General features: G+C 42.0%; 1 protein-coding gene across 2 annotated transcripts in view; it reads left to right on the forward strand.

Annotated features, from left to right (window-relative positions):
* Positions 1-14,597, forward strand: part of tbck (TBC1 domain containing kinase) — a 192,132-nt gene that overhangs the window by 92,289 nt on the left and 85,246 nt on the right. For both annotated transcript variants that reach the window (XM_080195333.1, XM_080195341.1), the window contains exons 21-22: positions 4,831-4,867; positions 6,247-6,408. In XM_080195333.1, the coding sequence (XP_080051459.1) occupies positions 4,831-4,867; positions 6,247-6,408 (199 nt within the window). The remainder of the gene's footprint in view (positions 1-4,830; positions 4,868-6,246; positions 6,409-14,597) is intronic.

The following is a 14,597-nucleotide window of genomic DNA, read 5'->3' on the forward strand; positions in this document are numbered from 1 at the left end:
CAGAAAGCTCTTCAAGTTTCATAGAAAATGCTTCTTCCCTCAATCTGGGCTGGATGCATTTTGTATCACTGTACTTTGTGAAATGTTGTTGCACTTCAAAATAGCTATTGGATTCACCCACAAAATGCTTCAGGATAAATTGTTCCATGTAAAAAAAAGTTGGAAGAGTCATATTAAGTAAAAATTCTTTCTTCTCTCTATCTTCACTCATATGGCAGCCAAAACTCAACCCGTATCATCGTTGCTTGTTTGTCCTTGCCTTAGCCGTGATGTGATGTTGGGGATTTGGATCTGAATCCAAAAATGTTTTAGCTTTGTGAAGTCAGCTGTAGTCTATCAAGTTGAAGTGAATTGAAGCAGGAAGCTGACTCTAATAAGTACTGAATGTTCGAAACGGGTTCAAAGTGCAAATAACTCAACTGTCCTAAAAACTGTCTAGAAGTGCCGAGAACTCTTTAGTACTCTTGTGCTTTGGAGGCCATTTAATTATAAGCAGAATCCTGTGCGTTTGTAATAGCTGTAAACCTGTAACTGGTCAAAATTAAATTTTCCTTTAGAAACATGTCTTTTGATGAAAATAAGTCACTTGGTGGACATTATAAATTAATTTTCCCATTGTGTGTGCGCTTGTGTGTATATGTGTGTGCTTGTGTATGCATGCATGTTTATGCATGTGTGTGTATGCATGCGTGTTTATGCATGTGTGTGTATGCATGCGTGTTTATGCATGTGTGTGTATGCATGCGTGTTTATGCATGTGTGTGTATGCATGTGTGTGTATGCATGCGTGTTTATGCATGTGTGTGTATGCATGCGTGTTTATGCATGTGTGTGTATGTGTGTGTGTGTGTGTATATGCTTGGCAAACATGATAAGTGTATCTTCTCCCCTTGCCTGCACAACCATGCACTCCTTGACATCTGGATTCCAGATACAAAACTACAGAGCATTTTTCTTCTGTGAGGTTGAAACCATATTGCACTTTGTTGTGCTCAGCTCTGAAAACTGAACATTTCACATAAGTGTTTAAAATGCAATTAGATGCCCAAGATTTTTAAAATCAAACAGTGGTTATGTAATCATGCATGCTGGCTTTGTAGAGGTTGCACTGAAATGTAATGAGCAGATTGATATTTAAAATTGACTTACTCAGTGGGACATGATGGTTTTTTTGTTCACTCTCAGGACAATGGTATTATCTGCATGGCTGGCGTTTATTTCCCACCCGTACTAATTCATTTGGCACAAATGAGTGACTCTTCAGTCACAAATGAGTCACTCTTCAGAGTGGCGAATATTTAATTGTGTTGGTGTGGGACTTGAATCACGTATAGGTAAATGGCAGGGAAGTCAGACTTCCTCCCATTTGTGGGCCAGTTGGATGTTTTCGGACAATCCAACAGCTTTGTGGTCTCTTTTGCTGAATCCTGTATTTGATTTGCAGAATTTTAAAATTGAATTTAAATGTTCGACTATCACACAGGAGATAGTGGTGTACTGGTAAAAGTCACTGGATTAGTCATCAGGCTAATGATCTGGAGACAAGGGTTTGTAGAATCGTAGAATCCCTACAGTGCAGAATGAAGCAATTCAGTCCATTGAGCCTGCAATGACAACAATCCCACCCAGGCCCTGTCCCTCCCCCTGACAATAAAGGGCAATTTATCGTGGCCAATCAACCTAACCTGCACATCTTTGGAGTGTGGGAAGAAACCTTCACATCCCAACATGGCAGCTCATGAAATTTAAATTCAGCTCATAAAACCTGGAATTAATTCCAGCCTCTGTGATGTGACCATGAGATGATCATCAATGATCATAAAAATCCATTTGGTCCACTGGGGAGGACATCTCTCATCCTTACCCTGGTTTGGTCTAATAGTGCAACACCAGATCCACGGCATTATGTCTGACTCATAATGCCAGCCATCTGAAATGGCCTAGCAAACCATTCAGTTGAAGAGCGTGGGCAACAAACGCTGGCCTCGTCAGTGATACCTACATCCCATGAAATAAATTTTAAAACACTTAGATTTTCCAAATTGTTAATTCAGCCCTCTGGGTAACTAGTCCAGTAACATAACTGCTGTATTTTTGTATCTTGCTAGTATTTTATCACAGTTTTGCAGAGAAATGAGATAGATGAAGAATTATCATGGATAGTGGGTTTCCTCCGGGTGCTCCGATTTTCTTCCGTAGTCCAAAGATGTGTGGGTTAGGTGGATTGGCCATGCTGAAATTGCTCTTTAGTGTCAGGGGGACTAGCTAGGTAAATGCGTGGAGATACGGGGATAGGGCCTGGGTGGGATTGTGGTCGGTGCAGAGTCACTGAGCTGAATGGCCTCTTCCTGCATGTAGAATTCTATGGCACATGTCCAACCACCTTTCGTGTTTACCAATGACTGACATTAGCAAGTTTCTCAGCCGGATTTAATTTGCTTTTGAAAACTGGATGCGATTACTTCTATGCTACTTTTAATTGCTGAGTAATAATATTTAAAATGCACGTGAAACCAAGAAGAAATATTGGATGTGGAGAATTTCACTTATCTGCACCGCATACTGGTGCTTGCGAGGTGTGCTTCTTTCACACTCTGTATAAAGGACCAAGAGTTCCATGTCATTGCTGTACTCTCATGAGGATGTGGCAAAAGGAGCCCAAGCAACCACAATAGAAAATAAGTCAGAGGAAATCACTCCTGGGCGCTGTTTGAATGGTGAACTGTAGATTGAATTTGTCTGGGATCAAGTACCATACCAGCGTCGTATGTGAAGGTGTAAGATGTGTTACATTGAATCATCATCATCATATTTATTCACCAGAAACATGGGTAGAATCTCATAGTGCAGAAGGAGGCCATTCGGCCCATCAAGTCTGCACTGACAACAGTCCCAGCCAGGCCCTATCCCCATAAATTTACCCTATCTAGTCCCTCTGACACTAAGGGGCAATTTAGCATGGCCAATCCAGCTGACCCTCACGTCTTTGGACTGTGGGAGGAAACTGGTGCACCCGGAGGAAACTTGTGCTTGTAAAACCAAGAAGAAATATTGGATGTGGAGAGACTGCAAACTCCACATAGATAGTCTCCCAAGTCGGGAATCAAACCATGGTCCCTGGCATTGAGGCAGCAGTGCTTGCCACTGTGCCACCCTTATCTTTGATTTGATTTATTATTGCCACATGTATTAACATACAGTGAAAAATATTGTTTCTTGTGCGCTATACAGATAAAACATACCGTTCATAGAGAAGGAAATGAGAGAGTGCAGAATCTAGTGTTACAATCATAGAAGAGTTAGAATGAAGTTTTAGAAGCATAGAACGAGAGTAAAAGATAGAATTAGAAGGTATGCTGGGCACAGTTGGCAAGAAGCCACCTCACTCTGGCGCCACCTCAAAGCATTCCACGTAACAGATTACTTTTCAGGGACAGTGATTCTTTTTACAAGGGTAGAATGTAGCAGCCGTTGTGCACCAACAGGCACCCACATATGGTAAAAAGGTGAATGGCCTCAGATAGCATCAGTACAGAAAAGATTAATAATTATAACTTGCAGTTGTTTTGTCAGGAATCATCTATAGTAGATTGGCAGGGAATTCTGTGTTTATATTGTATAATGTCCGGATCATTATTGCTGGGATAGAGCTGAGACCATGTAGTGTGCAGCAACCAAAGGTTCCCTGAGAAACCCAGAGTCCTGGAAGAAAGTCTATTGAGAGAGAAGACATAATTTATATTTACAGAGCACCTCTCCCATCCTCAGCAGATATACAGGTCCCAAAGCACTTCACAACCATTGAATTATATTCACTTCTAGTCAAACATAGCATTCCAAAGTGGATACTGATCCCAAAAGCAGAAATGTGATTCAACAACCAATTGATCTGTTACTGGTGTCATACATTCATAGAATCATACAGTGCAAAAGTCGGCCATTCGGCCCATCGAGTCTGCACTAACCACAATCCCACCAGGCCTATCCCCATAACCCCATGCATTTACCCTGGCTAGTCTCCTGACGCTAAGGGGCAATTTAGCCTAGCCAATCCACCTAACCCGCACACCTTTGGACTGTGGGAAAAAACTGGAGCACCCATAGGATATCTGCGCAGACACGGGGAGAATGTACAAAGTCCACACAGACAGTGACCAAGACCGGGAATCAAACCCGGGTCCCTGGTTGAGGGTGGAATACTGGCCGGAGTACCAGAATAGCTTCTAGCTTCTCTTTGGTGGCATGATGGCACAGTGGTTAACACTGCTGCCTCACAGTGCCAGGGATCCAGATTCGAATCCCGGCTTGGATCATTGTCTGTGTGGAGTTTGCACATTCTCCCCTTGTCTGTGTGGATTTCCTCCGGGTGCTCCGGTTTCCTCCCATATTCTGAAAGATGTGCTGATTAGGTGCATTGACCCGAACAGGTGCCATAGTGTGGCGAGTAGTGGAATTTCACAGTAACTTCATTGCGGTGTTAATGTAAGCCTTACTTGTGACTAATAAATAAACTTTACTTTGTGGTCTTGGATGATAGGCAGGTTTAACCTTTCATCCTACAAAAGAAAAGCTCTTCCAACAATGCAGCACTTCATTGGTATGGCATCTAAGCAACATCCTAGATTGTGTGCCTTAGATGAGGCTTGATTTTCTCACTCCAATGTGAGTGTGTTACCAATACTAACAGGACTCCTTTGAAAGATGATAACTTCTGAATTTCCAACTTACCAGTATTTGCAGTTAGGATCTTAATATGAGTTGATGAGTCATTCTGCCTCTGGAACAGATGATATGACTTTGCCTAATAGTGCTCTGTTTTGTATTTTTCAGCTGTACGCCATTCCATGGTTTCTCACAATGTTTACACGTGAGTCATACTCATGTTTATCTGACAAATGTTTCCATGGATTTCTTTACTGAATTTGCAGCGCTAAGTCAACATAAATGTGTGTATTGAAAAAATATTGGGGCAGAAATCTCTCTAGTAGGATCCCTCATTAACAATTTACCTCTTTAAGAAATTTGAGTTAAAAGCAATAAGGGTCACAGTATGAGTTCTGGCTCTTGAAAGTTCAAATAATTTGTAAGAAATAATTACATAAGAAGTACAAAGATGTCCAGAGATGTGCAGGTTAGGTGGATTGGCCATGCTGAAGTGTCACTTAGTGACCAAAAATGTGTAGATTAGGTGGATTAGCCATGGTAAATGCACGGGGTTACGGGGATAAGGGGGGGTGGAGTGTGCCTGGATCAAATGCTCTCAGGCCAAGTTGGTGCAGACCCTGATTTTTTGATTTGATTTAATATTGTCACATGTATCAGTATACAGTGAAAAGTATTGTTTCTTGTGCATTATACAGACAAAGCATAATGTTCATAGGGAAAGAAAGGAGACGGTATAAAATTTAGTGTTACAGTCGTAGAGAAACATCAACTTAGTGCGAGATAGATCCATTCAAAAGTCTGATGGCAGCAGGGAAGAAACTGTTTTTGAGTCGGTTGGTACGTGACCTCAAACTTTTGTATCTTTTTCCCAATGGGAGAAGATGAAAGAGAATGCCCGGAGTGTGTGGAGTTCTTAATTATGCTGGCTGCTTTTCCGAGGCAGCAGGAAGTGTAGACAGAGTCAATGGATGGGAGGCTGGGTTTGAGTGATGGACTGGGCTTCATTCACAACTCTTTGTAGTTTCTCGCAATCTTGGGCAGAGCAGGAGCCATACCAAGCTGTGGTACATCCAGAAAGAAGGCTTTCCATGGTGCATCTGTAGAAGTTGACCTCTCCCTGCGCAATAGGGATTCTATGTATTGCAGTGGACCCCATCTGTACAGGTTTTGACAAGAAGTGATGCTCATTTTCCATAACTCGCTAACTGCTATTATTCTGTTGTGGTGGATTTGGCTTGATCATGCTTCTGATTCAACTGGTCATAGTGCATCACTAAAATGCATTCAATCCAATTTCACCCGAAATTTATCACAGAATGCTCAGTGCAAAACAGCAGCCACTAGCCAAAGTTGTCTCTCCCCCAGATAAAATCGCTCCAAAACGAATACTGGAAGTATAGGTTAATCAAAAAGAATAATTCTTCAAATCATTTTTACAGTCACCAATTTTATGTTACTAGGATGAACCTTTTAAAGACAATTTTTAATAAAATTCAATGTAATGAGAAATTTGATGCTGTTTCCTCACTAAACGTGCATCTTTGTTGCTGAAACTGTCCATTCTTGTGCCTGTTTTTACAGATGTGTTTCCTTTGCACAAGATCTTCCACCTGTGGGACACATTGCTTTTGGGCAATTCTTCATTCCCGTTCTGTATTGGGGTAGCCATTCTGCAGCAGTTGCGAGACAGACTACTGGCCAATGGATTTAATGAATGCATCCTCCTGTTTTCAGACTTACCAGGTAAGGATCTCCAGTAAATGGCCCCGAGGAAAAGCATCTTCATGTATCCCACATGCACGTGTATACTGTCAAAAGTTGGGTTACGCCACATTCTGTCAAGTTTGCAGTTTTTAGTGTGGCACCACTGGCTTCAATTTTGTTGATTTATGATATCAGGATATCCAGACCACTGGCAGTAGTACAATTTGAATATATACATTTTAATGGCTCCGTGAATTCCATAGGGATTTTTAAGTTAAGATGCCTGGCTGTAGAAGGACATTGCAAGGTCATTGAAACAATTTTTAATTCTAATATTGCGCTTTATGTACTGTTAAATCTGGTACAATTTCTTTTTCCTAATGGGGTATTCATGCAAGCAAAAAACATTCGCCTCTTCCCTATCCGGTTTTAATTATCAGTTATTTTTAAATAACATGGCTCCATAACCTTTTCTCTGCTGCCTGCTATTTTGTCATGTAGTTTAGAGATACAAACTAGGAACATCATGATTTGGACCCTCCCGAAACACACAGCCTGGCCATGGCAAGGTTTTAAAGTTTATTTATTAGTGTCACAAGTGGGCTTATGTTAACACTGCAATGAAGTTACTGCGAAAATCCCCTAGTTGCCACACTCTGGTACCTGTTTGAGTACACTGAGGGAGAATGTAGCATGGCCAATGCACCAAACCAGCATGTCGTTTGGACTTGGAAGGAAGCCAGAGCACCTAGAGAAACACACAGGAAGTGTGTGCAAACTCCACACAGTTATTCAAGCCGAGAATTGAACATGGGTCCCAGGCAATGTCAGGCAGCAGTGCTAACCACTTTGCCGCTCTGCAGTTCCAGTGGCAAACTTGCTCTTTCCACGCATTTGAGCGTGCAGTTAGAGAAACACAGTGACTGGAAGTAAGGTGCCCTATGGGGAATGATTTACCTTTGTGACACCAGGTTATACTCCTGAATTTGCACAGGTTACGCTTTGTACACCTTTATTGGCTTGTGCTAGTCAGCCTAACCAGCTCTTACCATTCAGTCGCAAGGTATCAATCAGATTCATTACAAAAATTAAAAGAAGCTAGCAACTACACGACACTTAAGTTGTACATACTTTAGATGCTCGCAAAACAAAGGTAGTCAAATTTTTGGAATTATTTTTAGAATTCTTCCATTCAATAATGCAAATTTTATTTTCATATGTGGTTAGCTTCTGAATCCAGAATTTCCCCTCATTATAGTGATATGGAAGTAAGGCCAGGACACATGACTTGAAGAAATGATCAAGGTTAACGGTGAAATATGTATGTTATGGTGTTGGGGTGCGTATTGTTCCTTGAAGAGTGTGGGGCATGTGACCCCTGAGGAGGTTTTAGTGTGGAACCCAGTTAAGCAATCTGGGATTTGACTGTGGCACACCTTTAATAAAGAATGTAAAGTTTATTTATTAGTGTCACAGGTTGGCTTACATCAACATTGCAAAGAGGCTACGTGAAAATCCCCTAGTGGGCGGCATGGTGGGACAGTGGTTAGCACTGCTGTCTTACAGCTCCAGGGACCTGGATTAGATTCCTGGTTTGCGTCAGTATCTGTGTGCACATTCTCCCAGTAGCTGCGTGAGTTTCCTCCGGGTACTGCAGTTTCCTCCCACAGTCTGAAAGACATGCTGGTTAGGTGCATTGACCCAAGTAGACGCCGGAATGTGGTGACTAGGGGAATTTCACAGTAACTTAATTGCAGTGTTAATGTAAGCCTTACTTGTGACTAATAAATAAACTTTTTACTTTCATGTGATTTCTGTGTAAAAACCATAATTAACTTAACATAGAGAATCCCCACAACAATGCAGAAGGAGGCCATTTAAAGTAAAGTTCAAGGAAAGTTTATTTATTAGCCACAAATAGGCTTATATGAATACTGCAGTGAAGTTACTGTGAAAATCCCCCAGTCGCCACACTCCAGCGCCTGAGGGAGAATTTAGCATAGCCAATGCATGTAACCAGCACGTTTTTCAAACAGTGGCAGGAAACAAGAGTACCCACAGGAAAAACACGCAGAGACGGGGAGAAAGTGCAAACTCAGCACAGTCACTGACCCAAGCCGGGAATCGAACCCTGGCGCTGTGAGGCAGCAGTGCTAACCACTATGCCACCGTGCCACCTATTGTGACATGGGAATATAGCTGGGACACATGACTTATAGAAATGATCAAGATTAATAATTTCTATTTATGTTGTGATTTTAATGAAGTAAATTGTCCCATGGTGCTTCACAGAAGCATTGTCAAACAAAATTTGACATTGAACCGTATAAAGAGATGATAGGACAGATGATCAAAAGTTAGAGAAAGTTAAAGGAGTGTCTTAAGGCGGGGAGGGAGAAGCAGAGAAACAGAGAGACTTAGGGAAGGAATTCCAGAGCTTGGGCCTGCCCAGCTGAAGGCACAACTGCCAACAGTGGAGCGATGAAACTGGGGGATGCACAAGTGACCAGAATTGGAGGAATACAGAAATTTCTGACAGCTTTGACACGAGACAAGGTTACAGAGAAAGGGATGAGCTAAGCCACAGAGGGGATGAGAATTTTTAAATCAAAATGTTGTGGATTGGGTGTCAGTGTAGGTCAGGGACTTAGTTCAAGAAAGGACACAAACAGCAGAACTTTGGATGAGCTCAAAATTAAAGAGAATGCAAGCTCGAAGGCTGGCCAGGAGTGCATTGCAAAGCCTGCAGGATATACTGCGTAATGGTTTGGTCCCCAGACAAAGAACTGTCAAGTAAACTGGGTCAAAGACACAGTGGTGAGAGATGCTTACATTTCCTGTTAATGACCATCTGTACTCAACATTCATCTGACTCCCTTTGCAGTAGAAATCTAATTTTTTGTGGGTGGCACAGTGGTCAGCAGCCTCCCCACATCAAACCCTCTTAAGAATATTATGCATTTCAATTAATTCCACACAATGCCTTGTGAATTGGGCTTCAACTTTGTGACAAAAAAGACAATTGGTTGGTAAACGTGAGGTCATCCATTTTGGTAGGAATAACAGCAAAATGGACTATTATTTAAATGGTAAAAAATTGCAGCACGCTGCTGTGCAGAGGGACCTGGGTGTCGTTGTGAAAGAACCTCAAGGAATTGGTTTGTGGGTGCAGCGGGTAGCTAAGAAGGCAAATGGAATTTTGTCCTTTATTGCTAGAAAGATGGAGTTTAAAAACTGAGGTTATGTTGCAGCTGTATAAGGTGCTGGTGAGGCCACACCTGGAGTACTGTGTACAGGTTTGATCTCCTTATTTGAGAAAGGATATACTGGCACTGGAGGGGGTGCAGAGGAAATTCACTAAGTTGATTCTGGAGTTGAGAGGGTTGGCTTATGAAGAGAGACTGAGTAGACTGGGGCTACACTCATTGGATTTCAGAAGAATGAGGGCAGATCTTATAGAAACAAAGAGGATTACGAAGGGAATAGATAAGGTAGAAGCAGGGAAGATGTTTCCACTGGCTGGTAAAGCTAGAACTAGAGGGCATAGTCTCAAAATAAGGGGAAGCAGATTTAGGACTGAGTTGAGGAGGAATGTCTTCACACAAAGGGTTGTGAATCTGTGGAATTCCCTGCCCAGTGAAGCAGTTAAGGCTACCTCATTGAATGTTTTTAAGGCAAGGATAGATAAATTTTTGAACAGTAAAAGAATTAAGGGTTATGGTGAGTGGGCGTGTAAGTGGAACTGAGTCCACAAAAAGATCAGCCGTGATCTTATTGAATGGCAGAGCAGGCTTGAGGTATTAGATGGCCTACTCCTGCTCCATTCTTATGTTCTTGTGTTATGTTCTTATAACCACATGTGTTTACCCTGCTAAACCCCCTGACACTAAGGGGCAATTTAGCATGGCCAATCCACCTAACCTGCACATCTTTAGAGTGTGGGAAGAAACCGGAGCACCCAGAGGTAATCCATGCAGTCATGGGAAGGATGTGCAGTCTCTGCACAGACAGTCACCCGAGGCTGGAATCAAACCCAGGTCTCTGGCACTGTGAGACAGCAGTGCTAACCACTGTGCCACCGTGCCACTCTTACATGAAGAACATAGTTTGGTTAATAGATCACAGATTTGCAGAAGTCTGGAAAAGTTAATGAGCTTCTTTTCAGGACATTAACACCGTGAATTGTTAAAGGAAAGATATTGGATACTGTGTATGTGGATTTTCAAAAGATGTTTGATATCATTGAAGGCTACGTGATGCAACTGGAGCTCATTGTAGTAAAGCGTATGGGTCAGAAATTGGTGAGGAATGGACGATTGAACGTATTTGTCTGTAGTTATTTCTGAATCGTAATGATCCAGTATTTCCAGTAACTTCACAGAACATGTTTCTCAAGAATATCAGGGAAGGGGTGAACTAAAACTATTTCTAATATAAGGTTGCACTTGAAATGATGTGAAGTTGATGAGTAAGCAGGAAAAAACAGCTGGTTCATCAAGCTTATCCAAGTTAAATAAATTTGAGAAGCTCCTTACAAAATACATTTAAACATCCTTTTAAAAAGGAAGAATTTGCATTTTAGAGTGCCGTACCTGAGTACCTAACATGATTACTGGACACCTTGAAATTGCTTTGCACTCAGGTGCGTACTTTTGAAATGCAATATTGGAAAAGTGGCACCAATTTGCACGTAGCCAACACCCACGAACAGAAATGTGATGATGACCAGATCATTTATTTTTGTGACGTTGATTGAGCGATAAGTATTGACCAGGACACCAAAGATAACTGCCCTGTGCTTTACCTCTTCAAAATAGTGCCAAGGATCTTTTATATTCAACCAAGAACTGAACCTGCAATTATAACCAAGATATGTTCTGGTCACCCAATTATAGAAAGGATATTATTAAACTAGAAGGAGTGCAGAAAGATTTACTAAGATGCTACCGGGACTTGATGGTTTGAGTTATAAGGAGAGGCCGGATAGACTGGGACTTTTTTCTCTGGAGCGTAGTAGGCTGGGGGGTGAACTTTCAGAGGTCTATAAAATAACGAGGGGCATAGATCAGTTAGATTGTCAATATCTTTTCCCAAAGGTAGGGGAGTCTTAAACTAGAGGGCATTGGTTTAAAGTGAGAGAGGAGAGATACAAAAGTGCCGAAAGGGGCACTTTTTTCACACTGGGTGATGAGTGTCTGGAACAATCTGCCAGCGGCAATAGTAGAGACGGGTACAACTTTGTCTTTTAAAAAGCATTTAAACAGTCACATGGGTAAGATGGGTATAGAGGGATATGAGCCAAATGCAGGCAATTGGGACTAGCTTAGAGTTAAAGTTGGGCCATAGTAGGGTAAATATGTGGGGTTACGGATATACGCCTGGGTGGGATGCTCTGTCAGAGTGTTGGTGCAAACTTGATGGGCCGAATAGCCTCCTTCTGCACTGTGGGGATTCTGTGATACCATTCTCTCTGGCTCAGTAAGACAAGATGCAGTATGCAACTGAAGGGATTGTCGGGATGAATTTTCCCATTCCATACGCCATGGGAATCGTAGCGGGTAAGGGGCAGACCATGGAATGGTCAGCTGATCTCAGGTGGGATTTTCCGGTTTCAGGGCGAGCGTGCTGGAAAGTCATGCCCACAGAATCAAAGAATGGTATAGCACAGAAAGAGACCATTCAGCCCATCATTTGGGTTTCTGTTCCAATGAAAGGTCACCTCGATCTGAAATGTTAACACTTCCTCACCACAGGTGCTGCCTGACCTGCTGATTGTTTCCAGCATTGTTTGCTCTTATTTCAGACAAATTTTTTTGTGGATTCTGTCAACAATGGCAAATTTAAGGTGCACTTTTTTAAAATAAAATTCATAAAATCGCCAAAGTGCAGAAAGAGGTCATTTGGCCCACTGAGTCTGCACCGATAACAATCCAACTGAGGCCCTATCCCCGTAACCCCACGTATTTACTCTGCTAATCTCTCTAACACAGAGGGGCAATTGAACATGGCCAATCAATCTAACCTGTACATCTTTGGAGTGTGGGAGGAAACCGGAGCACTCTTAATTGCATTAACACTGAACATTTGATTTTAATCCATTGTAAAATGTTTTGAGGAAGTTTGTGGACCTCCCTACACTATCAGCGCTCATCACTAGGATTTCAGGTCACTATATTCGTGTATGTTTTAAAACCCTTTTTTTTGCAGAGAAGGAAACCTTCTGTGCCTGACTTCATATTAGAACCACATTCCGCAAGATTGCAATGTTCAGAATGTCTGACTGCAAGCCCTACACTTCTGCTCAGCCGTTTCTCCTGGGCATTTGACTGCCACGGTTATAAGGGAATGGCTAGACAAAACTGAAGCACTCGTTTCCCCTCCCCAGTTCCGTGTGCAGATTGATAGCACTGCAGGGCAGACCAGCATATCAAGTCAAGTGATAACACTGCACATACACCAGTATTGCCAACTTGTGGTTCATGTCCTAATTGTTAGAAATAACGGGCCATCCCTGAAACATGCCACAAATGAGGGATTATGTGCACACATCCACCTCAGACAATACTGGTTAGAGATGGTTGTGGCTTAGCTTATGTTATGCAACAGGTATTTGACGAACAGATTGAGATGAGTCCCCACAGGTAATGCCAAACACGTTGAACGTGTAATTCACTGCGTACATGACAGTGCAGGGAGGAGCAATGAACTCTCACGACTCATCAATACCTTGATCTGCAAACAACAAGGAAATTATGCTCATCTCTTTTATATCTTTCATTGCTGTCACTGATCAGATTCAGGTCCAAATTGTGACCAACAGGAAATATGATTGAGAAGTTATTTTAAGAAGCTAAACTTCTTTAAAAAAAAACTTGCAAACCTGTTATGATACATAACATTTTGGACAGTTTGGGAGAAAAATGTCACAAGAGTTTTCCTGTTGAGAAATCAATGTAAATCAAAGAACAGCCAGAGTACCTGCACTCATGGTGTTACACTGGAATTCTCGACCATCCTCCGTCAGAAAGCACCCGCAACCCTTAATTTCCTTGATGTTTTCCTTGATGTCCTAGAAATTTTACCATCAAGAGTGTTGTAAGATAGTTCAATTAAGTTTTTGTTTTATTTACAGTAATAGTTTGCATTTATATAGTGCGATTAACATAGTAAAACATCTCAATGTGTTTTATTGAGGCAGAATCAAACAAGAATAGACACTGAGACCAAGAAAGGGAATTTAGCAGGAGTAAATGAAAGACTGGTCACAGTTTGCTTTTAAGGAGAGATATGGAAGAATAGCGAGGTGTAGAGGGGTTTGCAGAGGAAGTTCAACAGCAAAGGGGCCTTGATAGCACACAGCAGTGGTTGGTTAAAGGGAGAGGGGGTTGCATAATATCAAAGAAGTTGAAATTCAGGTGTGGGAATATGTTGTTTGGTTACAGGAGGCAGGGGGTGGGTTACAACAATGATGAGGAACTACAAAAGGTCATGGACGTAGCCGATCCGTCATGTGAACCAACCTCCCATCCATTGACTCTGTCTACACTTCCCCCTGCTTCAGCAAAGCAGCCAGCGTAATGCACCCTGGGCATTCTCTCTTCCACCTTCTTCTTTCAGGAAAAAGGTACAAAAGTCTGAGATCACGTACCAACCGACTCAAGAACAGCTTCTTCCCTGCTGCTGTTAGACTTTTGAATGGACTTACCTCGCGTTAAGTTGATCTTTTTCTACACCCTAGCTATGACTGTAGTGTTACATTCTGCACTCTCTTATTTCCTTCTCTATGAACGGTATGTTCTGCATAGCATGCAAGAAACAACACTATTCACTGTATGCTAACACATGTGACAATAGTAAATCAAATCAAGAACATGGCTGGGGGCGTCATTACAACAGTGATGAGGAACATGGCTGGGGATGGTTACAACAGTGAAGAGGAACAGGACTTGGGGTTGAGGGGGGCGATGGTCACAGGAGTGATGAGGAACATGGCTGGGGGCTGGTTAAAACAGTGATGAAGATCATATGGGAGGGGAACGATGGTTACAACAGTGATGAGGGGCAAGGACATGGAGTGTTTGAACAGGGTTGAGAATTTTAAGTTTTTGATGTTGTGGACAAATGGGAACAAATGTAGATTAATATGGATAGTGGAATTAAGTGAGCAGTACCTGGTACAGGATAGGATATAAGCACCAGGAGGTTTGGATGATATGAAGGAGGGGAAA

This window comes from Carcharhinus amblyrhynchos, chromosome 1 (assembly GCF_965287045.1).
Source record: "Carcharhinus amblyrhynchos chromosome 1, sCarAmb.v2.hapA, whole genome shotgun sequence".
Taxonomy (NCBI): Eukaryota; Metazoa; Chordata; class Chondrichthyes; order Carcharhiniformes; family Carcharhinidae; genus Carcharhinus; species Carcharhinus amblyrhynchos.